The sequence below is a fragment of the Lissotriton helveticus genome, chromosome 7, assembly GCF_964261635.1.
Source record: "Lissotriton helveticus chromosome 7, aLisHel1.1, whole genome shotgun sequence".
NCBI lineage: Eukaryota > Metazoa > Chordata > Amphibia > Caudata > Salamandridae > Lissotriton > Lissotriton helveticus.
This window is the reverse complement of record NC_136068.1, coordinates 737058720-737078816: the sequence shown is the minus strand read 5'-3', so window position 1 is coordinate 737078816 and position 20097 is coordinate 737058720. Positions and strand designations below refer to the sequence as shown.

At 43.8% G+C, this 20097-nt stretch overlaps 1 protein-coding gene across 4 annotated transcripts in view; it reads left to right on the top strand.

Moving 5' to 3' along the window:
* The first annotated feature begins 524 nt into the window (after positions 1-524).
* The window catches only part of ARHGAP26 (Rho GTPase activating protein 26), a 2444655-nt gene continuing 2425082 nt past the window's right edge, over positions 525-20097 (top strand). For all 4 annotated transcript variants that reach the window (XR_013598661.1, XM_078653061.1, XM_078653060.1 and 1 more), the window contains exon 1: positions 525-1632. Coding sequence is in view for 3 of the 4 variants with exons in the window: in XM_078653061.1 (XP_078509187.1) it covers positions 1479-1632 (154 nt within the window). In the remaining variant the exon portion in view is untranslated. The remainder of the gene's footprint in view (positions 1633-20097) is intronic.

Below are 20097 nucleotides of genomic sequence, written 5' to 3'. Positions count from 1 at the left end.
TTACATAAACCCTGACCTCTGTCTTTGAATGCACAGCAAATGTGACAATGAGAAGATAACAACAATGTTTAAAGGCCTGGTTACTGAAATCCGCACTGGTGGACAAACACCGTAAATAACACTTTGAGAAATGGACGACAGGACTCGAACTGACAGCTAAAACAAATAGAGCCAGAAAATAGAAAGGAAGCAAACGTGAGTTACAAGCCACAACGCCAATGGTAAACATCGGGTGAAATGCTTTACCATGGAAGCTTTCAGAATTTCCCCATGATGTCGTCAGTAAACTATTCGATCTGAAAACGTAGGGATTAAAGAGATTCGAAACTGCATTACTCCTTCAATGTTAGGATGCGTTTCACCCCACCCAAGTGCCGATATTTGACACAGCGTGCCCCCGCCTACGGCTAACCGCGCCCTCCACACGCACCGATTGGCTGGGAAGTCAGGCTAAAAACAAACCCGCTGCCCAATTGGAGAACGGAAAGTGCCGGCTCCCGGATGCCAGCACGGTCAGATGGGTTGACGTCATCGAGCAGTGTATGCTTCAGCTCTGTGAGGAGAAGTTCAATCTGCCCCGGCGGCCAATCAGAATTCCAGCAGGGGACACTTCTGCGCGCCTCTGCAGGACAGCCGGCAAGGGTACAGCGCGCGCGCTGCGGAAGGCTCGAGGCTGCGCGCGGTGCCAGAGAACCCCTCGAGACAGGCCAGCAGCGCGTGGCCATGGGGCTCGGTCGGGACGCGCGCACGCTCTGCAGCCCCGGGCTGTGACTTTCCTTCGCCCGTGCCCGGCTCCGCTCGCCCCTATCGGCAGTTTCCTGCTGCTGCGTTTCTCTGACCCGCGGCCGTGCAGTGCTTCTGAATTGATGTTGTGCGTGCAGTTCCTCAAAAGTGTGCGCAAGTGCTCTGCACCGCAGCGGGAGCTGTAGTTGCCTCGTACACCTTGCAGCGCGTCGAGTCCGCGTGCGGTGTGTGGTTCCCCGGAGCTGCCCACGACTGGCATCTCGCGGCATGACCGCCCTGAAGGCAGAGACTTGAGTGGCGCCGTCCTGCACTGGTGCACTGACCTGCACCCCACAGGCTTTGAAGCTTGCAATGGCTGTGTCCAGTAGCGGGCTCTTGGCACATTGCTACCTTACAGTGGGGCTTTGAAACTCCCACCCTACAATCCACCTGCCCCGCCGTCCAGCCCCGCACAGGTGACTGCGCCATCCAGGGACCTTGATGTGTATCTGCCGGGCGTTGGATCTCCCTACTGTGAAAGGAATGGCATTCTTCAACACTGGTGCGTTGTTGTAGTGTTTTCCGCCACGGGTGGTGTGCACTGGAATAGTCCATCATTGATAACTCTGCTCTGGTACTTTGCTGTGGAGGCGTTGATCTGTGTGTTCATTAGTGCATCGCCCGGTTGGTGTTGTGAAGAAGACCAGCCATTAGCACCTGTGCAGTGTAGTGGCAGTGGCCTGGAGTGTTGCACCATGGGGTTGCCGGCGCTGGAGTTCAGTGACTGCTGCTTGGACAGCCCGCAGTTCAGGGAGTGCCTCAAATCCCACGAAACAGAACTGGACAAGACTAACAAGTTCATCAAGGAGCTGATCAAGGATGGCAAGTCGCTGGTGGCAGCCTTGAAAAGTGAGTGATGGGGCTGGGTTGTTGGATGCTAAGATGTGTGTGTGTATATATAGGTTATTGTAATTGTATTTATATAGTGTTTACTACCTCTGACAAGGTGTTGAAGCGATTTATGCCGGGCAGCACTCTGCTCCGGGACCCAAGGTAAATGATTAGGTCAGTGTTATTGGTTATTGTGAGTTATTGGGATTCGTTTTGTGCGCTCAAAGTAAATCATTCCATGCAGTCTTTTCAGTTTTTTTTTTATGGTGGACTAAAGTTAAAGTGATTGGTTGCAATTCTTATTAGGGGGGCGGTGAACTCAAGCACATTGTTGGTGTGATTAATACAGGAGTCAAATGAGATTATTGTTAGGTTGCATAGGTATGCTTTCCAGAGTGAGGAGAGATTGGGATCTTGAAAATGAGTTGTGGGAAATTTGTTGAAATCGAGAATGGTCAAATGTACACATGTCAAGAATAGGTTGTATTCGGACAGAGGAGGCATGCAGAGGAGGGAAGGAAAGGAGATCCTCATTTGAAAGAGAAGGAAAAAAAGGAGAGGCGACAAATGAAGGTTTTAATGAATGGACTTATTTTCTTAATGCCAGATTTAAAGAATGTCGTGAATGTTTTTGGGACTGCATGCAGTATGTAAGTGCAAACATATAGAAAGAAACATTATTTATTTGTGAAACTGTGCTATGTTGGAATATTTTAATCCGTATTAAAATTGGGTAAAAATCATCTGTGTTGCTAGACCACCGATCTAGCCAGGTCAGTTGATCAGCTCAAGGGTTTAAAGTAAAATATAATGGCTGGACGTACGTGTTGAGAAAATGCACTAGACCTAATGTACACATTGAGAGAGATTCTGGCGTTCATTCTCAGGATTGACTTGGTATTAGTTACTGTACTGTATTATGTTCTTATATAGCGCGAACTGTCACCCTACGGGTATCCTGGCACTGTAACCTAGACAGATGGTTTCGAAAACTGCAGGCCTGATTGTCAGTGGGAAACATTGCTCTCAATCCTAGGGAATAGCCAAGTCTTCAAACTCTTTCTAAAACATAACAAGGAGTTAGCTTGTCTAATGCTCTGGGGTAGCTCGTTCCAGAGGCGTGAGGCTGCTGTGCCAAATGCCCTGCCTCCCATCCAGGATTTCTTAAATCTGGTAGTTGTTACCAGATTTGCACTGGAGGAGCGAAGATGTCCTATAGGCTAGGGCCCATACGGTGCACTGCTCTATATACAATGCATAGAGATTTGAAACTAACTCTATCCTTAATGGGCAACCAGTGCAGATCCCTCGGGGACAATGTGGTAGAGGAGCTGCATTGCCTGTTTAATACCAACTTTGCTGTTATAGACTGGACTCTTTGCAACCCCTACAAGATATATTGTGGGGCTCCCAAATACAAGGAGTTGCAGTAGTCCAGTCTGCACAAAATGATGCCTCTCACCACAAGGGGTCTAGCCTCATTAGGTAGCAGTGGACAAATCAGTCGAAGCGCTTTTAACAAGGCAAAGCAGACGCTGATCGTCTTATTAGCTTCTGACACCATTTGAAGATTTTCATCAATCAAGATGCCTAGGTTACGTACTGTTTTAACTGGGACCAGGGGGTCATCCCCCGGGGTGAGTCTAAACTCTAGTGGTAGAAGCTGTGCCATTTTAGCAGTAGAGCAATAAACCACCTCTGTTAAACTGCAAAGAGTTTTCTTGAAGCCAGTCGGAGGTCCGACACATGCATTCCTGGGATATGTCCATGGTCACCGCATGCTCCCCTTCCAAGGAAAACACCAATTGGGTGTCGTCGGCATAGTTAACCAGGTCAATCCCATAAGATTTTATAATGGGGATCAACGGGCGTAAGTATATATTAAAGAGATAGGAGCCTATTGCCGAACCCTGCGGCACTCCATAACGTACCGAAGACTTGGAGAGGTAACCGGTGTCATGGTTACGACCTGTTGTCTCTGATAAGTAGGATTGCAGCCACTTCAGGGCTCGGCCTTTCACACCCAATCTCTCCAGCCATCCTATCAACACTGCATGGCTCACCGGGTCGAATGCAGCCGACATATCCAGCAACACTAACACAGCAGAATGGAGCACATTTAAATGCCTCTGGTTTGTGTTGGCACCAGATGGAAGATGAGGACAGCTTCCCAGACAATAGAAGTGTATTACCTGCCTTTCAGTGGCTTGAGGACATGTGATGCCAATAATGGTGGGAGTGAGGGGACGGTGAAAGTGCTCCCTTTACTTAGACCTTGCTCATCCTCTGGCCAGTCTTTCACCTTTTCAGAATGCACAGTTAACTTGTACAAGTCTTTCCAGTATACACCTGCATTTGTTTGCAGCAGTTGTCCATGCCATGTTAGCACCACACATTACATTGACACTTCTGTTAAGTCTGCAGTACACACTTTTATTTATTTAGAAGTTTTGTAAAACTCTGTGCTACTATACAGTCAAAACAAAGAGGCGTTTGGTGTGAATATGAGTTATAGCCCAGCGAGATGCATAGGGCAAATGTGATCATATGTGCTAATGAGGAATGAAGGCTTCTAAACTAAGTGTAGTGACATGCTAGAATTTGAACGTAACCATGGCCTTTGTCTCAGGATGCTTTGTGCGCAATGCAAAGGGTCTCTTCAATTTGACACTGAATCCTATAGGTACCAAATGTAGAGCTTGATGAGCTGACTTAATGTGGGCTTTTGCTCTTAAGTAAATGTATTTTATTGGCGTTTATATAGTGCTTAGTACCCCTGTACAACCCGGATGCCTGATTTGGAATATTTACATAACATGTAGCTGCTATTGACTATTTACCAAGTTTGCATCTAAATCCCCAGATTTTACTAGTTGAATCTCGATTGAGACCAAAAATGTTCTCTATGTTGGTGAAACATCAACCATAAACTTTAAAAGACGATTAGATCTTCAGTTCAGAGCTATTCATGTAACCCTATTGTTGAATCATATGTTTTAAGCACACACTTAAATCCTTGATGCTATGTCTTAATATTCATATCCATACCTAGACCCTTAACACAATGGGTCAACTCTTAGCAAGTACATTTAGTTTAACTGGCCATGTCTTCAGAGCTTTCTTAACCTTGTAAGTGTACTGGCCCTGAGTATAATGCACACAGCCCCTTGGTGCTAGGCTGTAATTTGGAAATGCATATCTAGACCAATAATGTTCTTAGTCAACTCTCTGAGAATTTGTCAAATCTGGACGTAACCACCAATATGCCTAGTGTGCACCTACTCCTTTGATATTCTAGCACTACTGGTCTTTTAAAAATTAACTCGTAATGCTGTTCTCAAATTGTTGAGGGAACACTTAAACAGTTGATGCCATTGTGCAACTTCCCAATGCAGAGAAATTCTTTTTGTTATCATTTTATTGCAGGAAAAGAACATACAATAATATCATAACATTTTCCATCGATAAACCTGAACTTTGTTACAGTGGTACAAAAAGGTACTGAATGGACAAACCTGGACTTTGTTACAGTGGTACAAAAAGGTATTGAATGGACTGGTTCTGTCATGTTCTGGACGGAAATAGTCTCTCTCTTTCCAACCATCTAGGTTGTGAGACAGTCTCATGGTTCTTCATATGTGGCTGTCCATTTTAAATATTTCGAAAACCTAAGTGCTAGTATTAAATGTAGCATGTAAATAATAACGAAGACGAGAAGAGCAACACCAAGTTCACATAATACTCCCAGCTTGGTGTTCTGGGTGTACTCTTTTCTATTCCTGGCTATAGAAAACTGATGTAGATGCCTCATACTATGCACTTAAGCTCTTTAGGCTGTGTCATTAACTTCATGAGCAGTAGCCCCACCTACTTCATTTAATTCCGGCCCCTTGATATACCGCCATTGTGCGGAGGTTTTCTTTTTTGTCAACATTTAGGAAAATGATGGCAGGGTTGCTTGGAGGAGGTATTTTGTGTCTCTATAAGACTACTTGGCCCCCAAAACGTTAACACCAAAATTAAATATATAGGTCTCATGGTTCCTGAAATATTACGTCACTGCAACACATCCACCATTTTTAAAAATGTCCAGAAAAATTCGGCCTGGATCAGCAATGTCTACCCAAAGTAATGCAACTGGTAGTATGTAAAGCGCTCTGATACCCTATACTTTCGGGTCAAGTTTGCGCTATATAAAAATCTATAAATAAATACAATTAAGGTAAATTACTTCTCTACTGATTAAAAAAAACACAAATCAAAAATGAAAATCTCTGTAAACAATTTTTTACAAGGTATATCTATGGGCCAGGACTAATTAATGCATTAGTAAATGGCCATCGGCTTACCACATCATACAGGGATTGGGTGTATAGCCTTCCCCGACTCGACAGGTCTGTGGTGGTTATCAAGCACCTGGAATCTGGATTCTTCTAGACACATATGCCAAAACTAAAACCGCTATTGCGACTGCCCGTTGAGATCATATTTATAATTTTTTTTTATGTTGATGGTGTTTATAGATTGATATGAGGGCCCTTCATCCTATGATCATAATATAGATTTAACATGTTCTGTATACTTTGTGTGATGTGGACTGCAAAATATATGCTATAACTGTGGCAAATAGTATTTACATCAAGCTCTGTGATGTGTATTGTACTTAAAGATTTAAAATGTGGTGCAGTATAGAGAAAAGTTTACGTTGAGTCCTACATTTTGTCATACAACAAACCGGTGTCTCTACGTACCACATGGTGTTCTACCGTGCAAAGTTGGCTGTGACCTGTTCCTTACCGTGTTCCTTTGTGCAGTAGGATGCATCTTGTACTGTTTTGCAGTTCTATCACAATAGAAGTTGACATCCTTTCTATGCTGTGTGCAGGAAGGCTAAGTTAACCTTTCACTTTGGAGGGGTGGCCAGTGTTGTATAGTGTATATGCTTCCTTGACTGATTCTTTGTGTCCTGCAGCACAGAAGTGGGCTTCATTTAGACATATGCTTATAGTTTGCAAGTAGAGAAGCTTTAAGGCATGGGCACATTTTTCTCTGGCCCATTTAACCCCCCCTCCTTAAATGGACCACCTCGTTAACTTTTCAGGAAAGTCCCACTCTTTCTAGAGTTAAAAAGAAAACCCTTTTTTGGCGGGGGGGGGGGGAGGGAGGGGTGGGCAGGCTGTTCAGTCAGTCAACCCCCTGCCTGAGGTATGGTGTTAAAGAATTACCTATTTTATTCTAGTTTGATTCAGCAAGTACTCTCACTTTTCAAAGTGTCCAGGCTCAGCCTTGCTGCATTGGCCTTTACCCGGCATGTAACACTTACTGTGCAGTAAAACTTGGCATGGTGTTGTCTCTCCGTGAGTGCATCATGCTATTGGACCTGCTGCCATGTAGTGTGTTCAACTTGTTACTTCCTGACTCTGAATATGTGTAGTTCGTAGCACAGGCATTGCAGTAAACAAAAGCAACCATCGGCACACACCCAAATGGCTCTGACAGACTAGCTACAGAGTTACAACATAGATTGTGGGTAGAAGGTTTGGTCGTACCACTAGTCTTTCTGCGTTTTTTGGCAGGTAGGTCACGTGTCAGTGTGCAGTGCAGCATTCTATGCTCTTTCTTTGATTGCACCATCCTCGTCGGGGCATTGCTGGGTTGGTGCGATCTCAGCCTAATGCTAATTGGCACTAAGTCCCTGTTCCTCACAGAGCAGGGACCGGAGTGCAATAAATAAAATTTTAAAAAACACTTTTCTTATGGACAGGCCCAAACGGTGAGACACCAGTCCACAGAACCACACGCAGCTGGCTTGTTCACACTGATAAACTTTGTGGTGCTTGCTAGCCAGAGACAAACAGTTTTCTCCAGGTTTGGGCCCAGATGTAGCCTGCTTAAAGGACAGTTGTCAGGGAGCCCATTAAAGTGAATGAGCAGACGTTGGATACAAAATTCAGAGTTGTTCTGAGCATGGGGCCCCAAGTTGTTTGCCCTGGGCCGTCAAAAAAACTTTAAGATGACCCTGTTCGCACGGAGGTTTGGCTTGCATGCTGAGCCTTAGAGAGGTGTGTTTAGTTGCAGTTTAGGATGTTCAATTCACAGGTGGCTTTGACTTGTGTTCAGCTAAAAGATTTAGGACTCCATCCTTAGCAGCGCATGTGAGGGATTTGCGTTTGCTTTATCCAGAACGCTATTCAGGTGGGATTATCATAATAGGTAAACTGTAAAATGCACAGGATGATTTAATTTGCTCTGCGTTTGACTATGGGGTTTCCTTTGTCCTTATGCTGTACAGTTCGCAGGCAGGTTTGACTTCAACTCTGCTCAGTATGGCAAACAACCAATACAACGCGGCCATACATCACATGCAATTACAACGCAGTTATTACAATGCATATGCCATTATAACGCAAAATGTTACCACTCGTACGTCTTTACACTGCATGCCTTTACAACAAGTTTAGTTCGAAAGGCATGCATGGTGAAAGCATATGCATTTTAAATGTGTTTGTATATCCAGGTTTGTATGTTTTTTTTTTTTTTTTTTTTTTGGTGGGTATTGTTTTTTGTGTGGCAAGGGTAATTTTAGGCTCTAGGGTAGGCATGAGTTTTTGGGTTGCAGATGTAATTTTTAGGGTGGGTATGGGTTATTGGGTGCCAAGATTAATTTGAGGGTTTAGGGTGTGTAAGAGTTAAGGTGTTTAATGGAATTATGTATGTGTGTGTGTGTGTGTGTGTGTGTGTGTGTGTGTGTGTGTGTATGATTATATATAGCTATATCTATCACATTCTTAAGAAATTCTGTGAATATTTAAAAAAAGATATAAATAAATACGTGTGTATATATGTACATGTGTATTTACTTAACTGTCATTTGTAAACAAATCCTGTGTTACCACGCATGCCTTAACCACGAATATGTAAGTATTTTATGCGTCAATATAAACCTTGTGTGTATGTGTGTGTATGTGTATGTATGTATGTGTGTATATATATATATATATATATATATACACTTTTACAAACGCAACCTTGATCACACATATACATACCTTTACTAATCATGATATTACAACGATATTTGTTGTAAAGGCATATGCGTGGTAAAAGTTTGCGTTGCAACAGCATATGCGTTATAACGTCATACATTCACCCAGGACTGGTTTACTTTGTCACCATGCTGTCCAATGCACAGGTGAGTTTGAGGTGCACCATAAATTGTGCAATTAACATGAGTGTGATTTGGGACCCATGCTCTTCAACGTGCCAGAGATGCTGGCCTGTGCTTCATGTTGCATGCACTTAAAGCCGTATTGGAACGGAGTGACCAGTTGTGGTCTGGTTTTCCTTCTCAGCGCAACACGTGTTTTGTTGCTCAGAATCTAGAATACCTCGTAAAGGCTATGACTGCCTGTGAAAATCTGTTTAGTCCATAATTTACACTTCTGCAAATAAAGGATAGACAGCTTATTATGTAAATTCCATTTTCCTTCTTGCTTCTCTACTCTTGTAAAATGCCAAGTAACTGATTTTGGAGGTGATTAGACCAGCTGTTGTTTTCATTTAGGCTTCCCCTGGGAAATGTTTTCCACGTTCAGTTTACCAAATATTGAAAAGCATAAGCTTTTAATTCTTCCCTTTCTTGTTTTAGTTATTTGCAGCAGGTGCAATATTGCCAACTTGTTGAAAACCCCAGAGTATGATCTGCAATGTTTAACCGTTAATAGTTCCCCTGTTTTTGTTTCCATGTGAACTCCTAAATATAATTCCGTTATTTTGCAAAAATACATCATCTCAAACGAGTTAAATAAGTGAAACGTTTGCGTGTTCTCATTAAAGAACATAAGTTGCGCGTAACAAGGGAAGTATTTTATCTAATGGCTACACACTATCGCTGATTCTTTTGCTCCGAATTGCAAGTCTGATATTTTGGGAGTGGTCGCTTTACTGAATTTGACCAGTTCCTCACCACCTTCCTTGCATGTATTGTAATGAGATTTGTTCTTCCCATTTTACATTACACAAAGCATATTATGAAATGGAGAATGGGGTGAATTTAGTGGCTTCAGGTTTTAGATTAAAATAGCTCTGTGATATTTCTACTTCTAAAAATGACTTTACGTTGTATCAAATGTGAGGTTTTCTGTAGGGTTATGTTGTATTGAACTGAGTGAATGTGGATGGTTCCGATGCATTATATTACATTGAACCCCATGACTGGCTACTTGTACATCATTTGAAACCTTTTGTGCGGGTCTACCACCGGCTCCCTGTGTACACTACATTTCACGTGAGGCCCCATGATTAATAGTACCCAGGATTAAATCTGTGGCTCCCTCACAGTTGCATTGCATTATATGAAGCAGCATGACAATATATTGGGTTTGGGTTTCCTTGTAGGCTGTTGTTACTGTGGCTGTAGTTTTAAGGTTCTTTGTGGAGCTGAACTCTATTTTTCGTAATCTGTTACTTCATGTGGAATTGCTCATTCAATCACATTTTCGGCTTTCAGTGGCGTTGCACAAGATTCTACCTTGGTAGTCTCTTGGGAAGCCAATGTAGGTGCTTTAGAGTTGACTCTGACTACTATTTCAGTCAATGTGCCTGTTTTTTGCAGTGGTGCAAATAGGGAGCAGCACACTATTATTATTATTTACTAGCAGACCCTTACTACCTGGACATCTAAGTGTGCAGCACCTGGTATGTTTGTCTGCTGTAGCACGTCACAGGACTGCTCATGAACAAACAGCCACCATCTTATTAATACTCCTACTCCTGAAGAAATAGATGCCTGATAAATGGAGGGATCTGCTTCCCAGGCAGTGTACACAATCTTTCTCCTATCTTTGCCCGGTCTCACTCTCCTCGGTGATATATTATTCTATAGACCAAGCCAGCCTTCTGAAGGCTGGGCCACGACGTCTGTCTGTCTACCCCTGCTGCTTGCGTGAAGCACTACATGGCTTAGACATTAAGTCTCAGAACTGTGTGGCAATAGTTGAATCCTTATGGTGGGGTTTAGAGAGACGGCAAGAGTGCAGGAATGTATTTACTCTTGAAAAATGCACCATATTATGCAATCGGTCGCATCAAACCGGGGCATCCCTGTTACCAAATTAAAAACTATAATACTAACAGAAATGAAATAAAATGAATTTGTACTTGTAAAGCGCACTTATACCCAACCGGGGTTTCCTGGCGCTGTACGCATACCGCTGTGGAACCCTTCCTGGCTTTTCCCTGTGAAATGTCTACTCCTGGGCACCCCCAAGGTGAAGCCAGGCATCCCAGCGCTGTTGGGGCCGTTGTGGAGATTAAGCAAGCTATTGCCCAGAGTTGCAGAGTGGGACCCATGATTAGAATAGGCACCGAGGTGAGAATGATCAGGTCCGAGGAAATTGAGCCCAAGACCCGCCGAGGCGGGAATTGAACCCTGGTCCCGGGCCAGACCCCTGCATCAGGGTCTGCCGCTCTAACCATTGAGCCACACTTCTCCACAAGTATATAATTATACACCACATAAATAACACAAGAAAAATACAATAAAGGAAATTGTATCAAATCAAATGATTAAAAAAAAATATATATATGGAGACCCATCGAAAATGTATACAATTTTTACTAAGACCATAATATAAGAATACAGTACAATCCTAAACTAGCGGTGCACACACAATTGCACAAAAAGGAAATCAAAAAGCATCATTAACAGTGTAAACAGAAAAACGATGGCATAGGCAAATCATTGCACAGAAAAAAACTGATTGGACAAAACATAAAACCAGGAGAGGCAATTAATGCAACCTCTTGAGTAAGTGTCAAAGAAGGACGTTGACGGTTTTTCGACCAAATGGAAGTAGTGTGGTCATCATTAGGACAAACGCAACATTAGACAAAGCATCCAACAGCGAATTATGTTTACGATCTTATGAATGTAGGCTAATATATTTGTAGCCAATAGAAAAATGTTGATCACAAAGGCTCCGAATGGATCAGGAGTCCAGTCAGCAAAGTACTGGAGCGGGGCAGGAACAGGACAATGGAACAAAACTTGGCCCTCAGACAGATGCCAGTACAAACTTAGTGTCCCGCAGGGAAATTGATAGTTTTATGTCTATCTGAAACTACGGATGTGCATCTATTTGGGGCGCCGTACGAACAATCGGGCGCCATAGATCTTGCAAAGCATATTTTATGAGCATTCGCCCTTTTGTTTTATAAACTCTTAGGAGGGTGGTATTTATAAACTGTACCGTAATCAAGCCATTTTTGGCCATCGACCATCCTTGGTACAATAGCTCTCAATGTTTCTGAGCCAATACCTTTCTGGTGAAGTTTCACTACATCCTTCCTAGTGGTAAGTTGCATGTATTAAGTCATATGTCGTCTGTGAAGTTACTCTAAGTTATTTCTAATTCTTATAACCGGATGCACTGTTTTACGTCTCTTTTAAATTAACTGCACATCTTGCCAGCTTACAAATCCAGCTGGCTGGTATCTTAGAACTTTTCTACAGGAGTTCCCTGCATGGGTGAGCACTGTGTTTTTTTTTTTTGGCAGACCCTCTACATCACTGATGAAGCCTGGTGGCATTCATGCTCTGGTAGCAATGAAACTAAATTAGAGGTTTGAAAAGCCGTCCGCCCAGAAATTACTGTAACCTACTCTTCATTGGATGAGGAGGTCCACTTTCACAGTCTACACTTTTCTGCAGCCCGCTAGCTTACCTGGTTTATTTGAAAGGTTTGCTGCCTTCGTCCACGCTTTCTTAAAAAGTGAGACAAAAATGCATTGGCAAAACCCAGTAGGTCTGGTATAAACTACCAGCCTTTGACTTGGTCTATGCTTGTTTTGTTATGTTTGTTGTAAAACATGTTTCTTGGGGGAGGTGCAAAGCCCATGTCAATCAATGTTAATTAAAAAATAAAAACGCTTACATGCAAAAATACGTTTTTATTCTCAAAAGCACACATTGACCTAGTGATTCCTGGTGCTGAGGGGAACTTCTTTGTGAATGTATGTGCTTCATGTGAAAGGGAAGAACGCCATCACTCACGGTGAAGTTAACCAATGAACGAAGTGGGCAGTCCTATTGCCCTATGCTGCATTGGGCAGAAGAAAAATGGGAATGAAACAACCGATCAATGGGTGAAGAATGTTAGGGATGATAATGGATTCTCCAGTACTGGAAACTTATTTGAGTAGAATTCAGTTCTCTATTTTTAATCCATCTGGGCCATAGTCCTAGAATGTTCTAGGTTTGCTTGTGTTATGGTCTATCAGGGGTATAGGTTAGCACATATGCCTGGACTGCACGTCTGTGCCATGAGTATGCCTGACTTCATATGGTTGATTCCCTTCTGTAATTGCACTGACACGCAAAAAACAATGGAAAGATAGCCACCAGCGGGAACTCCAGATTGTTAAGAAGTGCCCATCACTCATACATTTTCAGTCGGACATTGTTATTGCTACATGTTGTTTTCCCTTAATAAAAATAACAATTGTGGTGGTGTTGCACAACATGTAATGTGGCTCGGACCAGGCTTTGTGAGTATTAGCAGTAAATCTTCTTGAAAAAGGAAAAGTTCAGCATGGTAAATGCTAATATAGAGTCCACACTAAGTGCCAATGGACAGTAACCTCTTTTAATTTGTGACTTGCTATGAGTAAACACTGTGCCATCTTTACCGCTTTGTGGTATTTAACACGGAGCTCTAAACCGCCACTGTGCTTAAACTATCATTGAGTTTTTAGGTCATTACTGTCTAGCCAGCGGGAAGGATGCTCAAATTTCAACAGTCTCAAAGTTGCAAACTACACCAGTCATGGACAGTTGCAAGGAATTGGCGTTCTCTCAACTTGCAAACTAGGAACATGTCCAGAGCTTGGTCTGATAATGGTAATCTTCTACACATTTGTATTGCATCATCCACCATTGTAGTACATCATAAGCACATTGTTTACCCGAGCACCATTTCATGCAGAACCGGGCAACAGTCCATCTGAGTCGAGAAACCATGGTTTGATGGTGTCTGTTATATATTGGTTTTGGCTGTGTGTGTGTTTGGACCGTTTATTCACTGTTAAATTTCGAAATGGTTTGGCAAAACGTGGGCGCTGGCATGTTAGAAGTAATTCTTGGCACAATGCAGGACACCCATGACCCATGGGATACGGGGTCATGCACTCATCAAGCAACTGGTTGTGTTATGCTGGAGATAATTTTTGACATGTGAAGGCACCCTTTTATGTAGGGGATAGCCATGACATAATTCTGGGACTGGCTGTTTGTAGATTATTCTTGACGTATGTAGGAGGGGACACAAAATTCCAACGTTTATATAAATGAGGGTGAGTTGGGTTTCCTTGGCACACTGTGAATGTTCACGAGTGTCCTTCTGAGTCTGTGGCTTTTTAGATTTCTGTGAGAACTGTCTTTTTAAAGGACCTATTTTTAACATTTTTTTTAATAAGTTCTCGGCAGAAGAGCTTTCCGGAACTATCCTAGAAAAGGTATAGCTCACTCTGTTCAGCCACTCATTCACTACAGTTGCATGCTCCACCACTTTCACAGATCACCTGTTGCCAGTACAGTGCTGTGTGATAATGCTGTTAATTTGGGGGTGCTTTGCCAACTGTATCTTTTTGGTGTCATAATGTGTGCTAATGATGAGGAGGTTGTGTTTTGAAGGTGATGTTGGAGTGATAGTTGTAAGAAACTGGATTAATATTAGGGTGGGTGACCACCCACCTCCAGGTACAATCACAGTCCTTGTTAAGGTAAATCTTTAAAGTCACTAAATTAACCTGAGCTCAGCGCCCTGATAACCATGGCACAGAGCATTCAGGCTTAACTTAGAGCAAGTATGTATGCAGTGCCTAAACAGTAATAAAGTCAAAATGCAAAACTATACAAATCCCAAACTGAAGTAGAAAAATATAATAACATCTAATAAACAAAATGACAAAAACCTAAAAAGGGGAACCAGAGAGATGATTTCATTTAAGTAGAAATGGCTCCAAAAAGCACAAAGCTCCAGTGATAGTTACTGGTCACAGTAGACTGGGCGCAATTTGTGACCAACTGGGATGAAGTGTGGGTCAGATACACCAACCAGATTCCTCCTGGTCAAATATTGTACCTTCTAATGTAGCCCTTTAAATATTTTTTGGTTTTGCCTATATACACTGTCGGTTTCCATTTGTTAGCACTTTAACACACAACATGTGATAAAAATATATATTAGAGTGAATGATTGGTATGTTATGGAGTGCGCTTGCTGGTTTGTGTGAGTCTGCTGGGGCAGGGCAGAGATCAAGTATGGCATTGTATTTGACCTTATTTGTGTACATTTATGCTTAACCTTGTTGGATTAATTGCAAGATTTAATTCTGTGATTTGAGTATTTAGCACACTTTTTTCAAATGAATTTCTACTTTTTGTAAAACAAAATATGAAAAATATATATTTTTTTATACAATTTGTTATTTCTAAAGAATTTGTTTTTGAGTTAGAAACATGTGTTTCTCTTGGGAGTCTGTATAAGCCAAGAGCTATTGTTAAAAGCAATCTAGGTTCTGCAAGAGTCCTTTTCAGGTCTTGATTGTCCTTTAAATCTCAGTCCACCACACCACAACACTACACTTCTAGAGCGCCCCCACCCAGGGCCTCCGGGGTGGCACTTAGACTTGCGGGGTGTCACAACATTCGTGCTCCTGTTTAACATTGATACAAAAAATTGACAAAGCTAATACCTTACATAGACGAGACTTATTTGTCTTTGCCAATGCTTGTTATAATTGTCAAACCACACAAGATGATGGACGGAATGTTGCACCATGGCAAAACATTCACTCCCAGTCACAGATCTGGGTTTAATCCATCGTTATTTTGCTCACCATGCCACCCCCGCCATATTACTACGGCCGGGGGGGGGGGGCGGCGGACGGAAACACCGTCCGCCGTTTTCCACCCTGGTCGCCTTGCGGCCGGGGCGGAAAAGGTTTAATATGGTGGCGGTGTCTATTAGACACCGCCAGCCATATTACAATGGGCCCAGTTAGATGCCTTTCCGTGGCGGCGATGCCGCCACAGAAAGGCATGCGGTCTCCACTCTGGGGGGGGGGCCCCCTGCGGGCCCCCAGAATGAAGGAGAGGTGGGGGGTGCACACGGAGGGTACCTGTGGTACCCCCCAGCATTTGCATACAGGAAGCGGCAGGCACCGCGTGGTGCCTGCCGCTTTGTGTATGCAAATGCATACATGCATTTTTAGCATTGGGGCAGGCGGTGCTGAGAGCACTGCCCGTCACAATGTTAAAAATGAAGGAATCGCCCGCCACTGTGGTGGGCGCATCCTAATCCCCACCACGGGACCCCTGCACTTATGGCGGGCGGTCCCAATCACCGTGAGGATGGCGGGCGGGCAAAGTCCGCCAGTCATCCTAATGACCCCCTAAGTTAGTTGATAAAAATCAGTAAGCCACCTACAGGGCGGCCTGATCTAGATTTTAATGCAGGACGATGGATTTTTCGATATCCTTCAACTGCGGGGGGGTTCTCCACAAAGCCAGGTCTCTTGTATACAAATGATCTCGTTGTTTTTTACAATCTTTCAAAACCTCCTGCTTTAACTCGGTTACTAGGCCATTTATATTCCAAGAGACCAGTTATATGCCATGTGGCTGCCCCATTTCCTATTCTACATCACTTAGTGATCCGTAAAATTCGGATCTCTCCAAGTAACGCTGTGAAGGACCTGCAGGACTTGTATTATTACTCCAGTTCTTCCAAGCTTCCATCAGGTCTGAATTATTTATCACTATATTGAAGTTTTCCAACTCTTGGTCCACTTCACTTCCGGGTAGCTTCACTTGTCTCTTTCCTAGCCCTGCATGGAACCGTAGGAAGGTTTTCTGTTGTGGAGTCTTGTATTCGAGCACTACCTCTTCTTTGGGCACTAGTCTAATCCCTTCTTTACTTATCTCCTGCTCTGCGTTTATTATTGCAGTTTTTACCAAGTCGGAGTAAAGCAGAACCCTAGTAAACTCCTTCCCATCACAAGATGCTTGAAATCCCACCCGACGAAGATCTTTTGATCCTATTCCTTTTAGATTTGTGCAGTGGGCAAATGATTTGAGAATGTGGGATCTGTTTAGATAGGAACTCTTCTTCAATCTTTTTTCCCACCCCTTCCCGTTTTCAGTTGTTCAAAGTAAAGTCACCTATTCCCTTTATCCTCCTCTCCTTCCGGCCTATGCCCCCTCCAGGGCAATTGAGTGTTCAATCTGGTCCCTTCCTCCAAGCTGCTTCCCTGGTATACCTTATTTCTAAGGGGGGGCCTTACAGCCGGGTGTACTTGCAACCTTGAGAGGTATACGATTTATGTTTTTTATCTCCTTCACCTGATAGTTTTGTTTCCTACTACTGCTTTCCTTTTTTACTAACATCCTTCCCGATTTCTCAGCACTTACTCTAATTAATCTCGTTTCACTCCCTGTTTTGCGGGGCTCAGACTTTGTTTCTTCTTCAGGTACTTCAATTAGCTCAGTCCGAGGTGCATTTCCTGAGTTTTTAAAATATCATGGTTGAACATTGTTACTTCTAGCAGGCCTTGGAGTGATTTCTGCAGCATTAGCATCAATTCCAGCATTGAAAATGTGGGGGTCTCCGAAGATTCTAAATTTATCTCCAGAGATTGGTTTTCACTATTTGTCACCATTTTTGTCCATGTGCCCTGGGTCCTTGACTCCATGTAAAGTCGACCTTTCTATTCCGTTAAAATTTCCATCTGAGGTTTGGGCTACTTCCACTTCTTCAATTTGCCTTGAACCCAGGCTATCTGCTTCTTCGTACATCTGTAGTAACAATTGCGAAGAAGAAGAGTCGTGGTGACGTTATTGCCCCTTTAAGACCTATCAGGGATTGTACCGATTGATTGGCCAGATTTACAGAGTCCACAACGCGTTCATCAAAGATTAAAGAGGAGCCCCCTTTCCATGATTCCTCCCCTTCTTCTGTGGCCGTAGATTTAGATTGGGAAAAGGCCCTTTTAAAATGCTTTCCCACAAAGTCTTTAAGGGAGTTTGATGCTATACCTCCCTTACTTCCTCCTTGTTGTTCTTTTGGGGCTTTCTCTTTTTTCCTTTGGACACGTTTAAGTTTTGGCTCTGCCCCTGGGCCGGTCAGACTCTCTCCGACGGTTTGTTGGACTCCTGCGCTGGCCTTTGCTTTCTGTGCAGGTCCCAATGTGCTTTTATTTTTCCGAGGGGCCATTTGGGCCATTTAGCACTTCAATTATTGTCTATTGCAATTTGAATAGCCAACCGCAGTTATCCCAAACAATATCCTCGGGAAAGGGGTGGGGGGGTAATTGCAGTTGGAACAAGAAGATAAAATCTTTTTCACTTACCTCTGTTGTGACTAAATCTAGTGCTTGCGCAAGTGCTCCGTGCCCTTCCCTGCTTCTCCTCTTGAATTTGCCCTAATTTGCAGTAACATAAGCTGGATTTCCTCCTTGGGCTGCCTCGCTATTTAACTACTGCGAGGCTAATGAAAATACAAACTTCTACAATGTTATGAGGGGTGGCTTCCTCCTAGCTCCCGCCACACTGTTCCTCTCCTGGCCCGGCCACACTCTCACTTCTCTCACCTTCTTGCACCCTGCCGAGCCGCCACCTCCCTGGGCAGGGGCTCTGGCGAGGGGCTGAGGTTTATATGCTGCTGCCGGTACTCTTAAAGGCAGCAGCAATAGGTGGCAGTCAGCAGCTGCATTGTTTCTCGAGGCGTTTCTAGCCTCCAGTCGGAGATGAGAGAAAATCCTCCCGGTATTAGCAGAGGATTTCCTATTTTTCACGCAGACTCGTCTCGCGTCCCAACTCCGTGTCCCAGCTCCGCTCCAGCGCCGACTCTCGACGCTCCACGCACAGCGCGTTGGTGGTCACGGTCACGGTGCTACACGGCTGTACGGCAACAACAGAGTCTCGCTGTACCATCAGTAGTTATTTTGGTTGCTCTTGGATTCACAATGCTGCCTTTAACGCCTTAACCGCTGCGGTTTTTCCGCCGCGGTGCGGGTGTTCTAAAGGGTGGGTGGGGCTGCGTCGGCCGTTGGCAGCACTGGGGAGGGAGTGCTCCCGTCGGCCAACGGGAGCACTGAGGGGTTAATTAGCAGTACTGACTGTGATGTTTCCCTCTCTTCCCCTTTAAGACTTGTGAGCCCTTACTTGAGTTCTTAGAATCTAGAATGTGATGCCTTTGATATTCTGTTCCTGTCAGTTGCTGTTGGCTGTTGCTGTATGAGGTTTTAATAAACCCACCTCTTACTTCTAAAAGACTTGTTTCTCTCTCATGTTTCTTTTTTGACGAATTTTACACTGACCAACCATAGCACAATGAAAGGAGGTTGAATAGGACTGGCCTAGGCCTGGTCTAGCTAGGCGGCGTTTGCGAGTGGCTGAATTCCTGCCTTCCTACAGACTTTGGGGGATGGCTACTATTGGCCCGTGCCCATTTCTCTTGGTCCAGAAATAGTTATTTTCAAAAGTATCGTGATGCAATCTTCTTTCGCAGCCTTGAGGGATGACCGAGACCCCGCCACCTTTTCTTCACTGTGACTCGTGTGAGGCCTCGGAGGCCCATCTCAAACTGCTGTGTTGGACATACAGACCGTCGTGGCAGTGTTCAATCTCAGAAGGTACTCGGGAGCTGTCATCGCTGATGGCCGTCCTTGGCCTGGTGACAGGGATGAATTCACGCCTGTAGTTTAGCTGGCGATGGGAATACATTTTAAGCATACGTTGTTTTTTTTTCTCCCACCGCGGGATCTCCACGTCCTCTGCTGCCTGGCAGCGTGTCGCTGTCGGTGGGGTTGGAAGCTTGGGAGAGGCGAGGAGGCTTACTCAGGCTTGGCCTAAAGTCAAAGTCTGGTAAACGTTTACAGAGAGCATCACTTTAATCTATTTTTACAGCCAGAAAATGAACAGTTCAACATGGGCTCATTTGTTTTGGCTCTGTTACACTGCTGCCTTAATCGTTTGCTGAAATGTAAATGCTGAGTAAGGCTGACTTCTTGGATTTAAGTCATCGTGGCTGGCAAAGGCAGGAGGAAAGGGAATCCCTGTCGTTTGCGGGTCTCCCTCCCCTTCTCTTTCGTTTTACTCCATTTGCTGCTGCTCTGCTTGGCCTGATGTAGAAGGCTAGAAAGGTCCAACGTTGGCCCTAGAGGGCCAGATCCATACCACCGTTGAAGGAACTGTTGAAACTACTTCCATGTAAGATCATTGCATGCACGTTAATGAAGTAGACATTTTAATCTTTTAGTCGCATTCAGTGCAAAAGAGAAATTTGACGCCCTATTGGCGCACAGACCGCTGAAAAAATAGTTAGTACATTTATTGTGCAGTTAATTAAAATCATTACAAAAGCTGACCATCTCCTATAAGCAATAAAACCTCAGTTTAAAAAAGGCTGATAGCCATAGTTA